Raw genomic sequence first — 26,479 nt, forward strand, 5'->3', positions numbered from 1 at the left:
GCGGTACGCGGGCCTCTCACTGCTGTGGCCTCTCCCGTTATGGAGTACAGGCTCCGGACGCGCAGGCTCAGCGGCCATGGCTCACGGGCCCAGCCGCACCGCGGCATGTGGGATCTTCCCGGACCGGGGCATGAACCCGTGTCCCCTGCATCGGCAGGCGGACTCTCAACCACTGCGCCACCAGGGAAGCCCAATAATGAGATTTTAAGAACAATAATAAATTTTCATGTACCGAATCTCTCTCTTGCTCCTTTTCATCATCTTCATCTTTATCATCCTCATCACTTCCATCATCACAGCATCTTGGAGTCATGATGGACCGTTGCCTATCCTTTCCGTAACATCCCTGAGGGCTACTCAAATGCCTGCTGATTATCATCAGATGTGATCTTTTCTGCTTTGTTGGTGGCAGTGGGGTTCTCTTCTCCGAGCTGGGGCAGGGCATCCTAGGGTTTCAAACACCCTCAACTTGAATCCTCCTAGTGCCTAAGAGCTCATTCCTTTGCAAAAGGATTCCTTCCCATTTTGCGCTCATTCTCACTGTGGGAAGGTTTTTTTCCTATCGATCCCAAGCCTGAGTCCTGACTCCTTTCCTGAATGTTTTAACTGATGACTTAAAAAATAATGTCACATAATCATCATTTGTCCAGACTAAAGTTGCATCTGGTTTCACGTTGTTCATTTCCTTCAGAAGTCAAGCTGGTTGGTGACAAAGTATCTGCTGTACCTCCAGATCTTTCACTCTGTCAGTGTTTCACTGTGAGCAAAACCCATTCCTTTTAACCTCACTTTTCTTAACTATCAAACGGGGGAATGAATACAATTCACAGGTTTTGCAGCGCTCTTCCATTTTACTGTATTTTATTATGCTAGAATTTAATAATAAATTCTCTTATTTTCAGGTTTGAACTCCAGTGCCTAGCACAGTCACAGAAAGGAATATTTGTGAAGATGAAACCAATCAAATATAAAATACTGGGTTTCATAATGGAGTGTACTTTGGAAATGTAAGGAGACAGAACTATGGAAAGAACGTTCCTAACTGGCTCAGGATGAGACTGAGTGATGAATCATTTCACTTCCTCTTGACTGATCACTCTGGTTCACAGCTATATCGTTACACGTATTCTCCTTCCTGCCATAGGCAGACTCTTTATCTGGTCTCTGTTCTGTCCTCACTTGGTGCCACATATTCTTTTCTACCTTAGTGGTGAGCATGGACTAATCTAGACCTAGACTACCTGGATGTGAATACCAGCTTCAACACTTACTAGCTATGTACCTTGGACAAATTTACTAGGTTTTCTGTGCCACAGTTGCCTCATCCAGAAAAAGGGGATAATAATAAAAACTATATCGTATGGGCTGCTGGGAGGATGAAATGAGTTAATATATGCAAAGTGCTTAGAGCAATGCTTATAGCACATGGTAACCTTACATAAGTGTTTACTATAATCAATTAATTTTACATATTTTATTGCTATACTTGTTACCTTTTTGAAGCCTGCTTTTCAACCACAGTGTTGCTTTCTAGAATGCTGTCTTCTATTTCTCTGTACAAAATTATACCTTGTACTCAGTAGGGTCCCCCAAAGTGTTGCTGAGTGATTGGTCCATCAAGTTAGAGAAGACTCTTCAAAGGGGAATTATAATCTCTATGCAGTCTTTTGTTTTAGGAAAAGACTTTGCCCTTTATTCCTTCCCTTTCTTCCTAAAAGATCCTCCATCAATGGGTGGAATTCTCCCTTCTCCAGGGACCTTTAGGAAAGCTGTCCTTGGAAATGACCACTGGGCCCTTATAGTTCATTGAGTCCTTGGTCTGTAAGAGGACTTGGCAACTGTGTATGTTACAAATGACGAACTTGAGAATCAGATAGGGGAAAGAGCTGGTCAAAGTCAATTAGGTGGTTGGTGGCAAAGTTCAGACGATAAGCCACATCTCCTGGCTCCTAGATCAGTGTCTTTGGGCAGGAAATGCCTGAAGACAGTAACTGAGCCAACTATAAATGGGATTAATACCAATTAAAAAGACCGTGCCACTTGGAACAAATTACAAATGCTTCCTTTGAGAGCTTAGATTAGAATTTTGATTATAGTCAGCCCTCTGTATCCAGGGGTTCCACATCAGATTCAACCAACCACAAATCAAAAATATTCGTGAAAAAAAACTCCAGAAAGTTCCCCAAATCAAAACTTGAACTTTCCACTCACCGGCAACTATCTGCAGAGTACTTACACTGCATTTGCAACTACTAACATAGCATTTATATTGTACTAGGTATTACAAGTAAATTAGAGATTATTTGAAGTATAGGAGAGGATGTGTGTAGATTATATGCAAATACTATGTCATTGTATATAAGGGATTTGAGTGTCTGTGGATTTTGGTATCTACGGGGGCGCGGGTCCTGGAATCAAGGCCCTGCTGGTACAGAAGAACAACTGTATTATTACTTTTCAATCTGTAAGGCTTTGGTTGATTCAGGAAATGGTCAAAATCTAGTGTAACAAATTGAGTAATAATGAGTAATATCTAGTGCAAGGTAAGCAATAGGCTACATGCTTTATGTGGATGATCTCATTTAATTATCATAACAGCACTTTAAAGAAGATCCCATTTATCATATCGCCATTTTGCAGGTAATGAATCTGAATATTAGAATAACTGAGTAACTCAAGTAGGACCTCACAGATTGTAAGGATGGAATCCAGAGAGTGCAAGGCCTCACTGGCTGCACTAACTGCTGCAACTTTGCTATTTTCAAGGTAAAATCATCTTCACAAGGTGCATGATCATGTGTCTTGTTATATTTCAGTGATGTGGTTTACAATACAAAGAAAGAAAATGGGTTAAAAATTTGAGTCTATGTAAATCTTCATTAGAATGAAGGTGAAACATGATCTGGGCAAAGGATGGACCTCATAAACAGCCCATGAATTAGTTTAATAAATTGGCACTGCTGCATTTTCATGACTAATGAATGGCTCCTCAGCACAAAGCAATGCAATGTAAAGCACCCTTTTCTTAAGGCCTAGAGGAGTGAACAAATAACAGGGAAGAAAATAAAAGATACAGTGGATTTTATTAAATGCAACAGAATAAGAGGGCCACCGTCTTCAAATAACTGAAAAATTGTTTTCAAAATGAATATTCCTACTTGATTTGATCAGGTTGAGACTTGGGTTCCCTGCTAAGGAAGGGGAATAGGAAGGACTTGTGCTGCATTTTGTTCATGTCTGTGGATGTCGGCCCTGCACGCTCTTGAAAGGCATATTCATAAATGAACTCAGAGCCTGGAGGATCTGTGGGTTCCTAGATCTGTCAAAAGGAAGCCTGGAACCCCAAGTGTGATCACACAAGGTAAAGACCATTCTAGATTGTTCATCCCCAGAGGTGTGACCAGGGAAGCTAGCTTGCAGAGGTGATGAACAGGGCTTCTAATTTGCTATGTTTCTTTGCCTGAGACATGCCCGGAAAATCTTCCTAGGTGGGTTGGAGGGAAATCACCCCGCTCTGCTAGATCCTCTTTTTCGACTATGAGCTAAAAGGTACTGACTAAATTCTTACATCCCTACCAGATGCAGAGGACGCTTCTAACCATAGCAATAATCTAGTTAATTGTCCAAACTACAATGATTCTGGTCTTTGTTTCAAGTGTGTATGTGGATTGAAAAATTTTATAGGTGGAATGGATTTTATTTGTCACCTTGGTCCAGCTCTTAGTAATGCTGATTTCACTCAGTAAAACCTCTCAGAAATGAGCCATTAACTCCTGCCTGAGTGTGATGGGGGTAATCAGCCCCTCACTTGAGAGCCCATTCCACCTTTGCATAAATCTAATTTGAAAAATGATAATTTTCTAGCACACCTCTCATTAATATAAATTAATATGTTTGTTAAAGAAGAGTCTCAACTGGGACAATCTGCTCATTTTGCATGAGTGAATGAAGAAATGTAACGTCTGTTCTGTTGAATTCATGCATTATGGAGGATGGTACTGGCTAGAGCTCCCTTAAATGAGACCATTTGGGTGAAAAGCAATAGCAATAAAAAAGCTAGGAACTAATTTTCAATAATTGCATATTTTGAAATAGAATATATTCCCTATCCTGGTGTCTAGCGTCTAACCAAATCATTTTCAAGAACAATTCTACGAGTGACAGGTGTATCTGAGGAATGTCTCACTGGTATACGTCTTCCCAAGTAACTTGACCTTTGAACAAAGTAGATTTCCTCATATTTAGTAAACTCACAAGGTCATGCTAGCATGTATTTAAGATGGACAGCTTCCGAAGAATTAAGCTGGAAGGATGCCATCCCAGAGATGACAGAAGACTCAATGATAATATGTTACATAAATATTTTTGATAATGACAATATATGGTCTTCCTTGGTAGGGGGATGGATTGTCATAGGAGAATTCCCAAGCAGAACTTCATAAAGTTTCCAACCCACCATTCTCCCAGCTCACCCTCCTCCAAATCTCCCATCCTTGGGAGAAAAGACTCTTCCTTTCTTGACTGGCCCAGTCCCCCAACAGTGAGAGTGATAACTCTCCCTTTATTCCTTGCCTAGAAGCCCCTGGTTACAGGTGATGGTGATATCCACACATGAAACACTAGGATTACTTTAAGGACTGAGCTGATGACCTTTAGGTTGAAATCATCATAATTCTATCATCCTACACTACATTATTATAGGTGAAATTGGTACTCCTGACTCTGAAAATGCTGGCTTTGTGGGACTGGAGCTAGCTAATTGGTCTGATAAAAAAAGATACAAGTGAAATGGGCCTTGATATCATTTGACTACCTAGAGCGTGTAGAAATAGCAGGAATTTTACAAGGTAATATCAGGAATGTAAAGGAGTCTCACTTAGCTACTGTGTGAATAGGGATGGATTTTTGTTGCCCCCTAAGCCTCTTTGAAATCTGTCCTTCTTACCTGAAGGAGGTGGCCTAAATATTCTTATTATTCTGAGCCTTATTAGAGAAGTAAAACCCAAGAGTAACCTGAGCCTACAACAGAATAATTCCTTCAAAAGAATTTTTTAAAAATAGGATCATGAAAATGATCAGGAAGTGTCTAACTCAGGTAAATGAGAGAGAACACCAAGGACCACTTGGTTCGGTGTTCCACGTTCCTCTCCTCTGCATCTAAGTAAGAAATGGTGTGTTTCCACCGATTCTGAACGTCTCCGAAAACAGACAAAAGCATTTTCCTCATTACCTAATTCCAGAATCCAACATCTTAATCCATCAGATTACTCATTCATTTGCCTAGCCTTCTTTGCTTTGCTGAAATTCCTCCTTAATTATTTTAGTCTACTCACTGTAACTCCAATAGGAGTTTATGGGAGGAAGAAACATTTCAAAGTCTGTGATATATTTTTCCTGAAATCTCTTAAGCCTCCACTTAGCTTTGATTTTCTTTATTAAAGGTAGAGAAAACTGAGTGAAATTCTGAACAGAGCTAAGAACCACTTGTACTCAGCCAAAGGATTATCTCAAGGTTTCCTTGTGTGACAAATCCTTGTTTTTATGTGGTTACTGATGGAACAAAAGTAATATTAAATGAATGTTTTGAAAATTTTCAGCACCGAACTTGGTTCATAGCAAGCACTATCGATGGCCTGTAGGTGTGTACGTGCTTAGGACACACCTTTAGGTACTTATATAAATCTGTGTTTATGAAAGTCGCGACCCTGGTACCCTGGGATACAAACACGTTAACACTGCTCTCCCCCCGACACTTTTTAACAAAGTAGTTTCTCTAAAGAAGCTCTAGAAGTGTAAGATTTATTTTAAGTGAGGGTGTAGCCTCACCCAGAATTGGATTGGCACGGAATTCATTAGGAGGAAAGGGAAAACGATAACTAGTGCATTTATTCAAACACCTATTATATGAGTATTCTGTCATCTAATTTTCAGAACAATCCAATGAGGGGCAGGTAGTATGATCACTGTCATCTCACTGAGATCAAACACCCTGTCCTGAAACACCCAGCCAGTATCTAGCAGGAATTGGGTTCAAGTCATGTCTACTCAGTAATCAAGTATATGTTCTTCCCTCTGTCTTTTAGCAAAGACCAAACACTTGTGAAATAAATGAAGCTTTTTCATGTGTGCCGGGGTGTCCATCTGAGTGATGGAAAGCTACCAACTTGTCAGTATCCAATAATGATCGGTAAATTAATCCATTGCACCCACATCTATTTCCAAAGTGGGATTTGAACCAAGGTCTCTTTGACCCCCGAGCCTGACCTCCTGGGAGCATTGGGAGGCTTATGGAGACATTCCTTCTAGGCCTGTCTGAGGCCATGTTGGCCTTGAGTATGGACTCGGTAACTTCTGATGTGACCTGGTCTCTGAAGGCATGAAGCAAGTGTCTAGCCCAAGTCCTGATGTGCCGCCAAGGACAGAGAAAGGTGGCTGACAACTCAGGACAACGGAACCCCAGAAGGGTTTTCTCAAAATGTAGGTCCCCTTGCAAAATCAGAATCTTGGGGGCAGAGTGATGGGCAGGCACCTGCATTTTAAACAAGAGCCCCAGGTGATCCTCAAGTTTGAAAACTATTATCCTAGGACAAAGAGGCTTTTTATTGCTAAATCTGTTAATATTGACAAAGGAGGCCTGATTTCTCAAAGAAAAAAAATTCAGGATTTAAGAGAAAGATATCAGCACTGAAAGAAGGAAATCTAATCATCATTGATATGGTTTGATTTTAACACTTATCCCACTAGAATACCCACATCAAAGCATAAATTTTTAATCAATTCTGAAGCACTTATTAAACATCTTAATCTTCAGTCAAGATGAGGAAGTTGCCTCATTCTGAGATGGTCACGCTGTTTTTGTAACACTAAGCTGAGTGAGGTCACTCCAAATAAGTGTTTTCATGTTATTAAGCTCTCTTAAGGCACTGAAAGTTTTGGGTTGGTTTCTCTGGCCTGGAAACATTAATAGATAATTATAACTAATTCCCTTCCCCATACTAAGCTTCATTCAGAGTCTTGTCCTAGAAGAGAAATACGGGCCAGAGCCTGAGAAATATCACCTTCTTGTTAAGTGTTCTGGGCTTAAGTTCTTCACTATATAAAGAATACACACAAATCAATAAGACAGAGGTGAGTAGCACAATAAAAGATGACAATTAAGACAAAAGTTTAAGTTACACAATTAAGATAAATGGACAGATTGCACAATTAAGACAAGTGTGCAAATCACAAAAGAATATAAAGACCAAAACATAAAAAACATACAGAAAGACATTCAACCTCAATAATAATTTTTTTTAAATGGCAGGAAGATGCTGCTTGTATCTTATCAAGTTGGCAAGTTTTAAAAAGTACAGGCATAATTTTTGAGCATGATTTCAGAATGCACATCAAGTATTTTAAAATGTGCATTCTCACACCCACTCTTACGATTTTATCCTAAGAAAATAATTAAACATGGATGTATGATTTAACTATGACAATGGTCATTGCAATGCAATTTATAATTTATAATAGTGAAAAACTGAGAGAAAAAAAGAGCCCCAAATGGTTAAAACATGCACTGGATTAGTATGCAGTTACAAAAATTATTTTGTAACTAAACATTTAACAATGTGGGGAAAAGCCCAAGCAAAAATGCTTAACACTATGTTACAAGGCACGATGTACAAAATGGTCCTGTTTTAATAGAAAAATTCCATAGATAAGTATAAAGAATCATACTCATGAAAGACTCATGACAGATGCCAAAATGTTAACAATGGTTATCCAGGGTTGTAAGATTACAAGAGATGTCATTTTCTTCTTGCCTTATATGCTTGGTATAAGCTTTCGCTAGTGAAAATGAATTAATTTTTTTTAGGAAGAAAAAGAATTATATATAATAAAAGAAAAAATTCCAATGTGATTGATAGTATTTGACAAACAGGTCATGTTTCCTACATCTCTTTACCATAGTTCTAATCTTTGTTTGCCCCTGAGATCTGTCAGCTCCCTTAGGAAATTTTAGCTGGAAACTGAAGAAGGGCGGAGGATTCTTCTGTGAAATCTGGCAGGAACTGGAGGGGACCTTTGAGGATGGGATTAGGGCCCCTCCCCCAACCTGGGGTCTTCCCAGAGACCTCATGGGGCTGCAGGGAAGTGAAGATGTTGAGAACCACTAATTCTAACCTGGCCAAGGTCTAAGCCTTGGGTCACATGACTTGTCACCCACGTGATTTTTGAGTGAACGGAGGTGCTATTTATAATAACACTGAGAAAATGGATGTAAACCAGGCAAACTAGCACATGTGTTCATCATGACCCTAGGGAATTCACAACCTCACAGCACTGACTGCTGAAAGCTATTAGGAGCTGTCCAACTATCTCAGTTCACAGATGCGAAAACCCTGGAACACAGAAGGAAAATGTGCTGCTCAAACTTGGGTAAGACAAATGAGTCATGAGCACACTTTCCTGAAGCTTAACTCTAAGGATTCCTCTGTGTGTATGTGTGTGAACCACCATGAAATGACACGGCAGGGAGTAAGCAGAACCTGACAATCGTCTCTCCTGAAACTCCACTGCCAAGAGTCAGATCAAAATGTTCATTGCAGCTCTATTTACAATAGCCAGGACATGGAAGCAACCTAAGTGTCCATCGACAGATGAATGGATAAAGAAGATGTGGCACATATATGCAATGGAATGTTACTCAGCCATAAAAAGAAACAAAATTGAGTTATTTGTAGTGAGGTGGATGGACCTAGAGTCTGTCATACAGAGTGAAGTAAGTCAGAAAGAGAAAAACAAATACCATATGCTAACACATATATATGGAATCTAAGGGAAAAAAAAGGTCATGAAGAACCTAGGGGTAAGACGGGAATAAAGACACAGACCTACTAGAGCATGGACTTAAGGATATGGGGAGGGGGAAGGGTAAGCTGTGACAAAGCGAGAGAGTGGCATGGACACATATACTCTACCAAACGTAAGGTAGATAGCTAGTGGGAAGCAGCTGCATAGCACAGAGAGATCAGCTCGGTGGTTTGTGACCACCTAGAGGGGTTGGATAGGGAGGGTGGGAGGGAGGGAGACGCAAGAGGGAAGAGATATGGGAACATATGTATATGTATAACTGATTCACTTTGTTATAAAGCAGAAACTAACACACTACTGTAAAGCAATTATACTCCAATAAAGATGTTAAAACAAACAAACATACAAACAAACAAACAAAAACCAACCCATGCCTTTGGTTCTTAGAATTCACAAAAAATATCCTGAGACCAGCTGCGAGGTAATCTCCTCAAAGATTCTCCGAAACCTGAGTCTTCATTCATTCAACAAGTATTTATGCAACACCAGGAGACATATAAAAGTCCCATTTCTCATAACACTTGCTAGATATGCTAATTTTTATAAACTAATGTAACCAGGAAGTGTCTGGATGACATTTCAAAAGAGTTTTTTGTGTTCTCTCATTCACAAATAAAGGTGGAGTGGAGAACAGTTTCCCTTGTTCATATATTTGTATATTGTTCAAACAGAATTTCTTTTCTGTTTGAAAAGAAATTTTCAAAAATTTCTTCCCTACAGAATTTCCAAGGTAAAATCATTCTTTCCATTTCCATTTTTCCTTTCAGAAAACATACTTTTATGCTCCAAACTTGCTCCCAAGAAGCAGGTAGGGCAGTGGGACTGGAGTCATAAATACTGTAAATATTTCAGCAAATCTAAGATGCACAATTTTTACCCCACCTTTTAACATCTCTGAAATCAGAAAGTATCTTAACTATCAAAGGAGTCTTGAAACAAGAGTACTTCCACGGAGGTTTGTGATTGCTTCTGCTGGTCACCAGGGGGCAATACGAATCCAGAACCATTTTCAATTCTCTGCCTGACTTTTTTTTTTTTTTTTAAGATCACATTCAGTGTGTGAACTCAGGGATTTCATTTTGGATTCAACTTCTTGGAGAGTTCTTTTTTTTTTTTTTTTTTTAATCTAACCAATACCCAGATAGAGGCATGTGAATTTCCTCACTGACTCTGTCTGCTGGGTGGGTTTTTTTTCTGTTCATTTTTACCTTGAGGGTGTAAGCACAGCTCATTGGGTGGTTTTTCTTAGTGCTGCATAGAAAAATCAAGCACCTCACAGTTGATGGTACCTTAGAGTCAATGAAATAGGCATCCAGATTCTGAGAGCTATGACCTCTCCTTAACCTCTAGGAGGCTCAGTTTTCTCTTCTGGAAGCAAGATAGCACTGTTTCCCCGAGGATGCAGTAGACCAATATACAGAAACACCAGGCACAGAGTAGATTCACACTGATGCTGTTCTCTAACTCTGGAGTCGTATGGATTTGAAGACCCTGTTATTTTGGTAAGGTTTCTAGGACCCTTTCTTACTTGATCTCTCTCCCAAACCCCTGTCCTGTGCCTTCCACCTCATCCAAAGTTCAAGGAGAAGATGATGAACCTAGCATAGGATTGTCTTCTTTGGACAAGAGCCTGGGAGAGCAAGTCCCCAGGGCTCCTGCGAGGGGCAGTGTCGTGAACAGACAAGGGCACTGGCTTTGGGGTCACAGTGGGCTCAGATCACAGCCCTTCTACTGACAGTTCGAGTTTGGGCAGGCTACCTAATCGTTTCTCCATGTCTCCATTGCAGCAAATATAAAATGAGGCTCCTAATAACATCTACTTCATACTGTCACTGTTAGTCAATATGTGCAAACAGCTTAGAATAGTGCCTGGTATTTGGTAAATATCCTCTGCTCAGCAGTAATGCAGCCCCTGGAAAGGGTCTCAGAGCAAGAGTCACGAGGGCCGTCTCTGTGACACGAGGGCAGTGAACATTAGCTGATGTGCCCACTTGCCTTCACTCCCGTAACCTACACGATGCAGAGCACACGCTAGGTGATGCAAAGCTGGACTAGTGGCCACATCCTTGCATGTCCATCCAGGATGCTGCCCTCTGCTTCTCCTAGAAGCTGGTCACAGAAATCAACCTCAGATACACTGTGCCTCCCCTAGATCCATCCCCCCTCCAACACCAGGTGCCTGCAGGTGCGGGCCAGACACTACTGAATAAAACACATTAGAAATTATCTCTAGTCTGCAAGGGTCAGGTCATTAGTGAAGCAAGTACCTCCTTAGCAAGAATGAATAAAAAGGGTTTTGTATAGCTCTGGACACAGGTATTTACACAGGCTCATTGAGAAGATTCTTTGCAAGACCGCCCTGCTCTTCCTAGCTCCTTCTATGTAGCAAACAGGAAAGAAAATGCATTTAATTTGGATGGTAAGCCCTTAGTTATATTACTAACAAGAAAAGTCCACCTGCTATTTGAGGGGGACTGTTGAACAGGCAAAATGTTTCTTTTCCTTCTGTTTTGTTAGTACGTAGACATGATACATTTCAAATTGTCAATCACAGGTGAAGATAATACTTTGGAGTTTGCAACCTTCAGGGAGTTTATCAAAGAGATTCGCTGGGAATAATGCATGTGCACAGAAGTGTGAATTCTCCAAGCCTAGGAAAGTAGAATCTCCCAGGCAGCTGAGCAGACTCACAAAAAATTGTTTGCTGGAGCTTTGCACAATATAGAATCAAACTCCTGAAATTTGCTTGCAAATTTCCTGCTGTTCTTGCCGGAAGCTCCTGCAGATGCCAAGCACCTCCTGTGCTCAGTCAAAGAAGGTCTGTCAGCCTCCATCAGTGCAAAAGAGCAGCCCAGTTAAGCAGGGACAGCACCACCTCCCCACTACATACACGCTGCAGTTTGGAGCTGGGCTGGGAGAAGGGGCATGGAAAAAAGTCATCAGCAGTATGGTAACGCGGGCTACTTTTGAACAGTTGATCTGATCAACGCATTGCCTGGAGTCTTTCGTCATAACCTAAGAGGGAGGCACGTCCATCATCCTTATTGTACAGAGAGGACTTCTTGCTCACACAATCCTTCACTTACTGACGGTCACCTAGCAAGGAAGTGGCAGAGGTGGAATTCGAACCCAACTCTGAATCCACAACCCACCTACTGTGCCTTACATTAGGGGGTCTGAGCAGTGGACAACTGGAAAAATGGGAAAACAGGTGTCTCCAATCTAAGAAAGACAGTGTTTATCATTAATGCTTGCATTAGGTTATCAGGTGCCCTCATATATTATGTTACAAGTGTGGCAGATTCACCTACAATCAAAGGCAAGTGGGTGCTAATGACATTTGGGTTAATAATCTCAGAGTGGAAGGAACTCCTTTGTTCTTTCCGTCATCTTTTCCTTAAAAAGCAAAGCTGAGGCTCTCTTTATCTAACCAGCATCTCCTTACATGGCCTTCAGTCTACTCATGATTTTCAAAGAGAAAAAGAAAAGACAGTACCAAACCAACCAAACAACAAACACACCAACCAAAACCACAGCCCCTGGGCTCTCTCTAGTCCCATGAACATTTACGACAATTTATTCCAGAGAAAGAGCCACTATGGAGACCCAGGTCTACCTTGTGCTCCAGGCTGGAGTCTTTAAACATCAGTGAGAATGGCTTGATATGCTCTCTTCTCAATTTATCGCCACTCCGCAAGTCGATGGTATGTTCTATTCTCTTGTTAATTTCCTCAGGCCCAGACTGGACATGCAAAGCTTGTGCAAGATGGTTTGGAAGTAGATTTATTGAATTTCTTGTTAGGGCAGCCAGAGTCTAGGGGGAAAGCACATGCAAACACAATAAACCTGCTAGTCCCCTTTGGATTGAAAAGAAATGCAATGTGTTCAGATTAGGTTGCATTGCAAACAGTAATAGCATTCCATGCAGTTGTATTCAGTGAAACCTACAGAAGTCGATAAGTTAGCATTTGGTTCAGAGAAACACAACCTGGCAAAAATAGCACATCAAGAGGGATATTTCTCTTTCCTCTGAGTAGGTGCACTGAATTCCCTTGGTTCAGGTATTTGGAGAGTTGTCGGCTTGGAAGAAGTGTTAAGACCCTTTCTCTAACCAGGCACATCCCTGGCATGAGAGAAAGAAAACCAATTCAAATAGCAGAGAGGAAAACAGATCTGAAAAGTCCATGGAAATGATCCTCTCCAGCCCAGTAGATTCCACATTTTCATGTGGTCTTTCCTTTAACTATGGTGGAGAGGCTTGGGGACCAACGGCTTGCATTTTCTTTTTTAGCATTCCTCATGAACGGCCAAATGAGCCAGGATCTGCTCCTTAAACTTGATACAGATTGTTAGATTTTTACACTAGACGAACGTTTTTTCCCCACAGACCATTATATATCTATATCTTCACATAGATATATGTGTTTAATTTCCTTTAGGCAAAAACATGCAAGCAGTTTCAGCTTCTCACCATTTCACAGGTTAAACAGCAGGAGGTGGGGAAAGGCACAGTCACCGTGGTTGGTCATTGGGTGTGGCCACATGGATGCAGAAACAGCTCTGGCTTATGAAGGCACACCAGATTTGGCAGGGAGGACTCTGTCTCCTGGCAATTTAGCTGCAGGTGACAAGATCAACTGGCTGGATCTAGCCAAATGCAATGCTCACTCACAGCTCCAATTTAAGACAACTTCTTTGACCAAAAACACGGGAGTTGGAGCTGGAGAGATAATAATGACAATGATGCCCATCTCCTCCCTCAAAAGATTTCCTTGGGGGAGAGGGTATAGGATGCTGTACATCTGTAAAGGGGAAGAGAAAATTCTGCTTCTGTACACTCGCACTGCATCTTCATTCCTCTGCCAGCCTCTCACCTTGGCCAATGTTAGACCATAGGCTAGACTGAGATAAGATGGTGCAGTCATCAAATGGCAGCCTGTGAGAGCTGACAGAACATCTTGGAGGTCCTTCTGCCTGAACCCTTCGTGTACCTGTGAGCCTCAGAGAATCACGCTCACGAGCCATCAGCTTTTCTGCAGCCGGGTCAGATCCTCTGACCCCAGAGCCAGAGTCGGGGGCTTTGATCTCATGGAGGCTTCTAGCCCATTCCATAAGTATTCCTCCTATGGTACTGTTGGACTCTTCCTTTTAAGCTTCATGGAGATATTCAACGTAACCTAAATTCAAAGTCTCTAAAGAATTCTTGAGCAGGGCTTCATCACTGGTAGAATTTATGGAAAACTTCTCCAGCCCCAGGATAAAGGATGGAGTTGCACGTGCCAACACGCAAAAGTAAAGTATATGCTCTTAGGGCACTGAAGTTAATTTCAGCTCTGAGTATGAAGGAGGCTCTACCACAGAGAAAAAGACAGATGCCAGGGGGAGGATGAGAGGTGAGGAGAACTGGAGCAGAGAGAGGGAAGCAGGGACCAATGTTCCAGCAAACTGAACAGCAGGGTCCCTGTAGGGCCAGAGGGCTTGAGCCCTGGGATTACATGATGTTAGAACAGCATCTCAGAAGGTGAAAGAGACTGGAGCCCACCCTCTGTGGATCTCCTATTGGTTTCTTGGGCAGAAATTCTCTCCACACGGTTTGGAAAAACGACAAAATTTAGTCTTCTACTTTGGCGAGGAGGTGGAAAAGACACTCAGGCTGCCCTCTTCTGGACATACATTCTGGCTTAGAGATGCGAAAATGCTCTCCTGGCAAATGCTTGGAGCTGGGATCTGACAGGAAAGGAGAGGAAATCAGCTCACTATCTACACAGATCCACAGTTAGGAATTTCTCTCTCTCTTTGTAATTTTTATTTTCCTACAGTTTTCCTTCTTTGAACTAAATTGAGCCTTCTACTCTACCAGTCCCTCATGCCTTCAATGGCTCTTAGACCTCTGGATTTCACAGAGAAGGGGAGTTTCAAAAACGCTTTTGGACTGATTTATATAAATTATAGCAGTAGCTGCAGTGATTGCCACAGCTACAACCCTCTATATGACCACCATTTCATAGAAGAAAGGGCGTGTTTTTTTTACAACAAGAATGACGTAAGCTCCAAACAAAGGATTGTTCTTTACACTGAATGCATTTAACTTAATGAATGTCCCCATTTTTCTCATATTGATGGGGGCTGGTGAAAATGTTACCAGGGATTGACTGCAGTCTGTAGGGAGACCTTTGGAAAACCAGGAATAGATGTTGCTTCCTGAGTGCCTGTGCCGTTGACCGCTTTTGTAAGGCAGAGACCAGTAAAATTTCCTACTTTCAGAGCTCCCCTGCCCCTTATTGACTGTCTGTGTGACTGCTTCAAGTGAGAGATAAACTTGGAAGCACCTCTCTTTCTTTCCTCATTGCCACCAGGTTACAATTAAGAGCTGGGAAGGAGTCCTTGCATCAAAATGTCAACGATGCTGAGATGGAGAATGTTTTTCTTGCCCAAGCAATTATTTTTACTCCTTGCAATTATATCCCTAGTATTTTAATGCAGGTAGTCCATGCTCAGCCATTCCTTTTCTGATCATTTGTTTTGTCAATTACATATGACAATTATACCTGCTGTTTGACAAGCACTCTCTCTCAGCCTACGTCACACCTTCAGGACATATACGCTCAAGGGAAGACCAGCATCAACTCAGTAAGTCAAGCAGGTTGGAAGCAGGAAGAGAAACCATCTGCTTTCATTTACCCCCAGTGCACCCCTGAAAAGTATGAATGGCTTTGGGGGATACTATAATTTGAGATTATTTGTGATACTCTGTCTCCACCAGTCATGGCCACTAAGATGATTTCACCATGTGTTGGCCTCCAGTAAGATAATGCTGCTAACACTAAAGATCCATAAGCTGATATCTTCACAGTGATTCACTTGTAAGCAGTATTTGGAAAATGTGTAACACATCTTATGTGCCTGTTTAGAGTCTACGATGGAACAGGCTAGTTTCAATAGAATATGGTTTTCTCCCTTTAAGACCTACAGGACTAGTGTGAGGGAGATCAGAATCATGTTAAAAAATAACATAAGCTTTCAAATATGATTCCAGTCTTAAACTGACCTCCCAAAATGTTGAGACTGTTCTTCCACATAAACAACCTAAGCAATTGGCAAGAGAATAGGGGGAAATAATGGATGAAATGGAAGGAAATGGGAAATGACTGAGAATAATTGAATATCAATGATTATGAATGTAATTATAATTCAATTCAATTACACATTGAAACATATATTCAAATACGTATCATATATATCTTATGAACAATTTAAATACAATACTTAATATACAATACTAAATGTGTATATTCATTTCTTTAGCTGGCATTTTCAGACATTTAGGAGGTCAGATTAGAGCAGCAATTGTTGGGAAAAATCAAAGTTTGCAGCTGAGGGGGCCTCTCATGTCTGAATCTCTTCACAAAAAGACACTGCAGCCTGGTGATTTATCCTAACTGCGATCCATGCCCCCCTCAGGCATTTCAATTACTTCCTTACTCACAGGTGCTTAACACAGATCAAAGCCCAAATGAAAACCAGAGTCCCTTCTGAACCCAAGTTTTTCTGATCATAAGGTCTTGCCTGTGAGTCTGGGGGTTCTGGTGAAAATTATCATCCACATATCCGTTTGTAAACTGCATTTGAATGGGGTGGGGGAAATCATAAATCCTCTTAAGCTCATCACTTGGTTTATGACCAGAAGACTTTCCTTTGGGAATCTTTTTTTTTTAATTTATGTACACACTAACAACCTACTTTTTTTTTTTTTTTTTTACACAGGTCCTATTGCTTCATGGATAGCAATACCCTTTGTATTCCTTAATCAGTTTGGGTCAGCAAATAAATTATTCCTAGTAAGATTTCAGGCTGAAAGTGTACTCTCTAGAAACATCCAGTTTTGTTGAGTCAAAAACACTTTAGCTCTTTTGGATCACATATTCCAGTATCAAAACACCCTCTAAAGCATCCCTGTAGACATTGTAACTCAGCTTGCATAGCTTCAGGGCTGGAATCTGGGGAAATCATCACTCTCTTTCATCACTAGATCCCCTTAATTAACTCTTTCCCAAAAATTTTGTTCCAAGGAACACAAGAAGGAAGGGATGTTTCTTTACAAAATGGTTCTGTGGACCAATCGATTTAGGAAATGTGGATCCACTGTTTGTTTACTGCCACCCGTTCTCACTACTCTCTGAGAGAGAAGAGATTTTGTCTCTTTTTGTTTGGAGTGCTTATGCCAGGGCCTGGCACTAAGCAAGCATTCAGTACCCGTTTGTTGAATGAAAAAATTCTTATACACTCCTATTGGAGTCTCACGGTACGCGTTACTGAAATAAAAGCACTGATAAGTTCTACGTTAAGTAAGACTTTTAAACTCTGCACCTTCCAAACTTTTATAACCATAAAACAGCTTTTGCTCGAATCCCCTCTACACATTGCATGGAATACCATTTGGGAAACAATCCTCTCAAGTTCTTCCCTGATTTAGTTCACAACTCTCACCCAGTGGATCTGTTTCTGATCTCTGAATAAGATCTATTTACCCCCCTCCAGAGTTTTCTTCCACGGGCTAATGCCTTCAATTTTCCCAATCACTTCACAGGTGACATGGTTTCCACATATGGCACAATCCTTTCCAGTTTGTCCATACCCTGAGTATACTACTGTACAGAATCAGACCCAATGCAAACGACATCTGACCTTGTGTTGGAGCCAAGGCACCTACCACAGTGTGACCTATTAAAACAGTTAGTCTATTACATTTTATGCATTTGAACGTGTGGCAGCTAGGCGGCATGCCCTACTACTTCTTTAAAAACCAATTCAGACATCTCTTTCTCCCGGAAGCCTATTTTGAGTCTGCACGTATCCTTGGCACAGCAGTTACTGTGATGCGTTGTAATTGCCTTCTGGTGTATTTGTCTGTTCCTCTAGGATCTGATCTCCTGGAGGGTCCGGCAATGTGTTTTACCCATAACTAAATCTCCAGCATCTGGCAAATTTGGTAGGTTCTTAACAAGTACTTTTGGAATGAATGAATGAATGAATGCATGAATGAAAGGTTGAATGACTATGTAAGTCTCTTCCTCGGGCATTGTTTTCCATCTCTTGCTACCAAAAGTCCTGTTATGTTTTTCCTGTTCTCCCCCAAATGGACTTCAAATTTAGAAAGACTCTGCTTACCAAATTGTATGTATTAAATAAGAGTAGTTTGTTTTCCTATTATTCAATCAAATGCCTAGTTTTTGACCAGCAGGGGATAAAAGGCATTACCACAAACTCCAAAAGAGAATTCCAGCCAAGAGCGAGAGCCTGGAGAGGCAGCCTTACGATGCGTGTCGATGTGAGGTTTTACTCAGGTTTCTGGAATCCAGAAAATGCCTCCCTACTACTACCTCTTGGTGCTGGCTGCTAGGGTACCAGAGGTCACAGATGGGAAAGCACTAACTTACAGCCTTTTCTGGGACCAGTGCCTGCGTTAACATCAACTTGAGTGTTTCCCATGAACCAGCATAAAGCGTAAGGTTAAAGCCATCAGTGAAAGGGCCTCATCTTTTAGCTTCTCTGGGAGATGGACATGGCAGTTTTGAGATTTAGCTATAGGTAGCTGTGATTGAGATCCTGCATTGTAGGCCAGCTTGTTGCTGCTGGGGAAAGACCCAGAGAAGATGCCCAGTCCAACAGGCTCAGAGCCTCAAAGCAGCCTCCATCTTTCAGGCCGAGATGGCTTATCCTCTCCCAAGACTCTGCCTGCTTCCAGTCTCAGGCTGGAGTCTGCACTCAGAAGCAGGTAGAGCCATCAGCTTCTTCAACTCACTCCTGGAGCATCCTTCCATTGTCTCTATGGCAGCATCTCCCCGTGCCTCCTTTGGAGGCCTCTGTGGCTCCATTTCAAACTTGTTGCCTGCACGGTCTGGGTTGTGGAAAAGGCAGGGATTTTATCTTTCAGTCCCTAACCCACTTCCTGTGTCCTACAACTATAGGCCGACTTGAGAAAAATCACCAGGAACAAAAGCTAAGCCTGAATAAGGGCCCCCAAGTGCACACATTAGAGCTATATTTTCTCTACTGTTTATTAACCCCCCCAACCAACCCCCAGAAGAGAAGGCTCCTCCTTTTTTTAAAAAATTATTTTTGTGCTCTTTTTATGCAAGCTCACTTGGGAAAGCTTGGAGGTGATCTAGTCCACAATGACTGGCATTCAGGGTCTCAGAAAGGATGCTTGTTGTGTTTGAAAGTGCCACAATTATTTTTTCCCCTCAGATCTAGGGATGGGGGAGCAGAGATTTCCTGGGATGTGCATGTAATGTTTTTCTGGTAAAAGGTTTTAAGTGGTCTTCGGGCAAACACCGAGTTGGGGGTGGGCCCTGGGAGAATATCCACACAGGGCTTCCCAGAACCCATCACACACAACGTTTCCTTCTTATAAAAATGGAGGTGCTAGTGAATTCGACCATTCTTCGTAAGCAAGAGGAGTTAGCCAAGATTGTCACAACTTTTCCTGTCTGTACTGAGAGAAAACGAGATATCACATTCAAATTATATGCCTGATGGTTTTTTTAGTTTAGGGATACTATTTACTTTCTCTTTTCTTTTTTAGATATTTATGCCATCATAATCAATCTTCCAAACAAAGCAAAAGAATATTTTTTTGAGATCTCACTGTGGGAGGAGGCCTAGGGAATACAACTATAGGAAGAGGTTTAAATAATTTTCACAATAAGCTCATAGCTTCTGCTCCAGGAAATGAAATAACAAGGCTCAGAATGTCCACTCTGTTTGCTGAAATAATAGTCCAGACATTTCCAGCCGGCCTGCTGCAGGATTCCATCACCCCTCTGTAGCCTGGCTCCCGATGCTCAACTGTGAGCAAACAATATGTCTGGGGCCCAGGCTATTTGGATAATCACTGCTTCCCGCTTTGGGGCAGAACTGGAAGTTTGCAAATATTGTCTGGGTGCTGCATTGGATAGGGAATAAAGGATGTGTAAACTCCTTTGATTGGCCTTTGTCACTTTGTGGTCCGAAATTTCAAACTGTTTATGATTAAGAGAACAAAACAATGACAGGGGAGGTACCCTGAGTTCTGGCAGATCCCACAATAAGCATTTATTAGTTTTGCTATTGATTTGAATCCCACAACTTTACTCTTGACCTTCTGACTAACATTGATAAGGTGGATCATGAAAGCAGTTTATTTATTTGGGGGTTTAGGTCCCAGATATGCTCGACTCCTTTCCCAGTGTACTTTCCCTGATGTTAAATGCCTTGCTCTTTGCTTCAGTTCATCCTACTAGTGGCTACTGCCTTTGGACGCAGACACACTGGTTCGGTTCTCTTTGGATGAGGGGTGGGCAAATGGTCAGTTGTGGCTGAACTTCCGGGCTAGTTACAATTCCAGGTGACTGGGCCGAGCTCTCAAAATAAGGGGACTCAGAGCCCACAGAGGGAATTTCTAGCATTCTAGATTTTGTCCCCAAGGTCTGGTCCAAGGACCTCAGAGCCAGGTTAGCCCAGGACAAGTGGTGTCTGACACTGATTCTGTCCTTCCAGAAGCTCGTCTGGCTCTGTTTGACCAGTCCTCTATTAGCTAATTCAGGATCCCTTAACTCTGACTTTATCCTTTGAATTCCTCAGAAAGATGCTCACCTCAGTTTGGGAATGTGACTGTACTTTAGTCGTTACACGCTAGAGCCATTTTTAATAAAAAGTCGTCGCTAAACTGCTGCAGAAGTGGCTGAAACAGAAGTTGGCACATCCAGTTAGATGTGGCCTCTTTGAAGTTGCATGGTTTGAGGCAAGTTGCCAAAATTGAATTTTTAGCTTTTAAAATACCACATTCATAGTAATGTGTGGAACAGATGTGCAAACGCCAGCACTGATCTCATCTCAGGGCTGGGGGGAGTGGGTGAGAGAGACGAGGTGGGCCTAGGCAGAGGGGCAGGGTTGAGAGGCTGACACATCAGTGACTTGTTTACCGGGCCACGGGACAGGTGAGAATCAAAGTACTCACAGCACTGAAATGACTGGGCCAAAATGTCACAGGCTGTGTCTAGAGAAGTGGTTACTAACCCACTTGACCAAGTGACCCCCTAAGCGGGCAATGGATTGTCTTGGCAATCAGATAGTTTCAGCTCAGGAGATAAATCAATGAACATATATCAGGACTTCAGTTACTCAGCTTCCTTGTGAATACCCAATAAAGCCTTGCCTGAATTTCTTGTCTGTCCTCTGATCAATTTCTATTGATTAAGGAGGCCAAGAATCCTGGTGGGTCACAGTGTTTGGACAAAACTGGGAGAAGCAGAAACTGCTCAGTGGCTTTTACTTCCCTTATCCTAACTCTTCTACCACACACTTTTCTATTGGATTCATCTAATTAGTGTAGCTCTTCTTGGCTATCATTATTCCTACATATTTGTTTCTGAGTTTATCACTTAAGAACAGTCCTGTATCTAAGTACTCTGAAGGCATGGACTCCTGAGTGGGTGCTACCACGTATGACGTATACAGAGCCCTTATCATCTCAAGGTGTGAAGAGATCCTTTAAGGGACTAAAGGTGATATAAAAGCCATAAAGTGGGAAAGACACAATGGAATCCAGTGGTTCATAACCCGGAATTCACAGTAGTAGTTTGGAGATCCTTGAGATGTGAGGGGCTTTCAAGTTCCATCAGTACCCAAGGGATTAGGACTGTAACTCCTTTTAGACCCTAGGCGAAGCAAAAGTAAGTACATACGTTAAGAGCCAACATGAGGCTGGTCATGCCAACAAAAATATCAAGTGTCTCTGCTCTGGGCTGGAACTGAATCACCTTACAGTGGTACCATTCGTTTCCTTGTGCAGAGCAGCAGCAATGGTGGGTCATGACATACGTGCCAATTAATATTAAAAAAGGGGACTGCAAATGCAATTTTCTTTGGAAAGAAAAACCTTAATGCATATGAATTGCACCGGCAGAGAAATGAAAGGTCTTCTTGGTGGAGAAAAGATGGGAAAATCCTGACATAGCTCAATGACGAACTTTTACAATGACACCTCTCAGCCCACTCATAGCAAAACTGGCATTAAGTTTAATAAAACTTAAATCCCAGTTCTATTTTTTCAAAGCGAGGAAATAAGTCAGAAAAAAAATCCAGATTTTTGCTCTTCTCTTCCTATCTATCTTCACACATTTAGAATATTATACACTTATCTTCACATATTTAAAATACTGTTGCATTCATTGGTTCCAGTTCCTCAGATGTTTATGGCTCCCCAAACAACGAGTCAATCCCTGGTAAAAGAGGAGTCCAACTAGTTAAGCAAAGTTTCAGCCAGTTGTTGGCTATGGGGTAACCACAGGCCGTGTCTTGTGCCAACTTAAATGCTCGCTTCCAGAGCTGCAATTCCACGTGAGCCACAAACTTCTCTCTACCTTTATCTTTTCCACCTTAGTCTACCTCTGGAACTTCAGAGAAAGGGCGAATGATGCGTCAAAGTTAATGGATCAAATTGCCTACTTAATCCACTCAACGCTCTCTGGAAGGCTTCAAATCCATTTGCCTTTCTGAAGAGAGTGAAAAACCAGGTCCCTCTAATGACGCTTCCTGGCTGAACTCTGCGGCTATCTTCAGAGTCAGGGCTAAAAGCAGGCTGGGGAGTTCTGCTGTCTGCAAAAGCCGCGTTACCAGAAGAGTGCAGATGGGCTTCAGGGAAATGTCCAGAGTCCTTCATGGTCTCTATCCCGAAAGCCTACAGATGTCCCACCCAATGCACATCAGAACTTCATCTGATGTTAAAATGGTTCAAAAGAAATTACCTATGGAGAAAAATCTGCCTGTGGTTTCCTGTACATCAAGACTGAACACGGACAATTAGATACTCAGCAGCTTATCACTGAAGAACAAACTGAAAACACAGCTTCCTCTTCAAGACCAATAGCCAATATTTCAGGCATTTTTCAGGGTAGAAATTTTAGGCCAGAGTTCTCTGAGGGGAAAGAGAAGCATGTGGTTTGGTCTTGAGGAGCAGAAACCCAGGCTGAGATGGTGGCCTTACTGCTTCCCTCCTCCTGGGGTCGTGTTCCCTCACTGTTGGCCTCACTCCTGCTTGTCTATAGATCTCAGCTTAACAGTCATTTCCTTGGGAAGGTCTTCCCTGATTACCTGGGATCAATATTCGGTCCTGCTAGAAAGATAGCGATGTCCACTGAGCCTGTTGCCCTGTTAGTAATACCACCGGACTGTGAGCTCCTCGACAGCTTTGCACCTCCTTCTGCGTCTTCCCAACCTCAGCACCCAGCACCATACTTGGCAAATTTTAGTTCATTAAGTAGTTGAATAATCAGTGGCTGAATGAATGAGGAAACAAATGAACATCTTGCGGGGACTGACTTGCCCAAGTCAAATGATAAAAGTAAAATGAATTTGAATTAAGAGTGCTCTTTTTCTCTTTTTTTTGGCGGTACGCGGGCCTCTCATTGTCGTGGCCTCTCCCGTTGCGGAGCACAGGCTCCGGACACACAGGCTCAGCGGCCATGGTTCATGGGCCCAGCCACTCCACAGCATGTGGGATCTTCCCGGACTGGGGCACGAACCCGTGTCCCCTGCATCGGCAGGCAGACTCTCAACCACTGCGCCACCAGGGAAGCCCTAAGAGTGTTCTTTGTCTTCTGGGCTTTTATATGCAGAAAGAAGCGGTCAGCCATTTAGTTTACACCCCACCTTTAGGGACAGAAACAGAAGGAAAGAAATCAAACCCTAGTGATCAGTATTTCTCAACAGGAGAACATAATGATCATGTTGAAAACAGGACTCTGAAAGATGGCAAAATATGATGATTTATAATGATGTTGTTTGGTTTATAATGATGCTTGGTTTGGTGCAAAATGCAGTTATCCAGAATGCTTAGAGAAAGGGCAAATTTCATCCCCCAGTAAGGTGAGATTTTTACCTCAATAATTTTTTTGCTTTAACTCTTGCTTCTGATTTGGTATTAATACTTTAAGACAGTTCATTAGGATGAGAGTTATGCTAAATTGTTATACTAGGAAAATTGTAAACTGGATATCCCCATTACTTTCCGGAGAATTATTTGGTTCTCTGGGCTTTGGGTGGCAGGATTCCGAAGTGTAGGTAACTCACCAGTGTAGAAACAGACTCCCAGCATGTGTCTGAGGCTGAGAAACTGAATGGGCAATGCTGGAGCTGAAAGGAAGTGATGGGATCATCCAGTCCAGTTTTGGCATTGTACGGATAGGAGCACTGAGGTTTGGAGGGGAGGCGTGGTTCCCTAAGGCCTTGCAATAGTAAGTGGAGAAATCAGGACCATAACTCAGTTCTCTTGGGTTTCCATTCTGGCCCTTCCCACTATCATATGGACAAATTTTGGGTCCTGCAGAGATTTGCCCCAAGATCATGAGACTCACAGCTTACAGGACTAACTGGTTTACTCTGAGGAAACGGCTCTCAGCATCAGGTCAACATGGTTTTGATCAGCAAGGCAATCAGATGAGAATCTTTTCTTCCAGTGGATACAGAAATCAGGATCTAAGAAAAGTCCCAGCTGGGACTGATAAAAACATAGTAACATAAATATGTTCTTACAGCCTGCTTTCCACCATGGCCAGCCCCACTCCCTACACATTTCATTTTCTTCTGGTGTCAACATTCTGCAGTCTTAAGTATGACTAAATCAGATGATTGTTTTATTCCTAGGTAGACTTGAGCGACTGCCCTGCTTAGCCCTTTCCACGCAAATAGTGGTCACATCAGGACACGCCGGGTATGAGATGTTAGGGGTACATGCTAACGCTACCTAGAGGAGAGGCTGGTCCTTTCCTGGAGCTTTTCACAGAAAATTCCTAAATATCCCTGTTTAGAGAGTGACCTAGCTTCAGAGGGTGAATACACACACGCACACAACCTTTTAATACTAACTGACCAGGAAACAAGGTAGTAGGTAGAAACCCGGCATATATCTTCAGGACCAAAAGGGGAGGCAATGCAGCCCGATGGAGACTATGTGGTTTTTTGGAGTCAGACATAACTGGGTTCCAATTCCAATTCTGTTGCTCATTCCCTGTATATCCTTCAAAAAATTAACCGATCTCTCAAATCACAATTTTGTCACTTGTAAAACAGGCACGTCACACTTACCCAGTAAGGTTGATGTGAGAATGAAATGCAAAGAATATGAGCAATGCTCCCAACATGGTACCTGGTCCCAAGCTCTCTACTTCTATTAGCGTTAATGATGCTGTGGATATTTATCTATATTCCTGGCAATGAAACACATTTGCTTTCTGTCTTGTTGTGCAGAACACAGGCATACCTTGTTTTATCGCGCTGCACTTTCTTGCGCTTTGCAGATACTGCGAGCTTTACAAATTGAAGGTTTGTGGCAACCAACCTGCATCAAGCAAGTCTATTGGTGCCATTCTTTTTTTTTTTTTTTTGCGTTACACGGGCCTCTCACAGTTGTGGCCTCTCCCGTTGCGGGGCGCAGGCTCAGCAGCCATGGCTCGCGGGCCTAGCCGCTCCGCGGCATGTGGGATCTTCCCAGACCGGGGCACGAACCAGCATCCCCTGCATCGGCAGGCGGACTCTCAACCACTGCACCACCAGGGAAGCCCTTGGTGCCATTTTTAAAAGCAGTATTTGCTTACTTGGTGTGTCTGTGTCAGATTTTGGTAATTCTCACAATATTTCAAACATTTTCATAATAGTTATATTTGTTATGGTGACCTGTGATCAGTGATCTGTGATGTTACTATTATGACTCGCCGAAGGCTCAGATGATGGTTAGCAGTTTTTAGCAATAAAGTGTTTTTTAATTACACTTGCGTACATTGTTTTCGTAGATATAATGCTATTGCACACTTAATAGACTACAGTGTAGTGTTAATATAACTTAAATGCACTGGGAAACCAAAAAATCAGTGTGACTTTCTTTATTGTGATATTTGCTTTATGGTGGTGGTCTGGAACCAGACCTGCGATATCTCTGAGGTTTGCCCGTACAGAAATTTCTTTTGTGTTTTCAGTCTGCACAGTGCACATATGAACTTCAGGATAACAATAATGACCAAATGACGTCTACTCTGCAGAAACAACTAATATAGAAAACGGAAGTACCAAATGTGTACTTTTCCCCAGGTGATTCTTTTAAAAGGTCTGGAGGAGTAATAGAAAAATGCCTGGGTTCTGATGCTGTGATCAATGTGAAAGGGATGGATGGGACAATGGTGATGATTTCTCAATATATGAGGGACAGCACCCAGGCTCTAAAGGGGGTTTGCTTCTAAAAGAGTGGCTCCACCTCTCTTGGCATTATCACTTGTCCTAAAAATCAAGTTAAAATGATTCATATCGTTACACAATACACTTTATAGCGACATAAAAGCTTCACCCTTTGGTATCCTCTTGTAAATCACAAGTAAAGATGCTGTTTGTCTAAGGAGTCCATTCTTGGTCCCTACAATCCATTCTCCACAGGCAGCTAAAGTGATCTCTTGAACATCTAAATCCGATCATGTCACTGGCCAGCTTAAAATATCTCTATCACTTCCCTTAGAATAAAATCCAAAGTCGACTAGGTTTTCAAGATCAATGTCTGTCTCCTTTAACTTCATCTTGTATTCCTTCTTTCCCT

At 42.0% G+C, this 26,479-nt stretch overlaps 1 protein-coding gene across 1 annotated transcript in view; it reads right to left on the bottom strand.

Annotated features, from left to right (window-relative positions):
• The window catches only part of ADCY8 (adenylate cyclase 8), a 223,843-nt gene that overhangs the window by 78,695 nt on the left and 118,669 nt on the right, over positions 1–26,479 (bottom strand). The window contains exon 9 of the mRNA XM_007447988.1: positions 12,476–12,673. Within this exon, the coding sequence (XP_007448050.1) occupies positions 12,476–12,673 (198 nt within the window). The remainder of the gene's footprint in view (positions 1–12,475; positions 12,674–26,479) is intronic.

Source organism: Lipotes vexillifer, unplaced genomic scaffold (assembly GCF_000442215.2).
Source record: "Lipotes vexillifer unplaced genomic scaffold, Lipotes_vexillifer_v1.1 scaffold796, whole genome shotgun sequence".
NCBI classification, from domain to species: domain Eukaryota; kingdom Metazoa; phylum Chordata; class Mammalia; order Artiodactyla; family Lipotidae; genus Lipotes; species Lipotes vexillifer.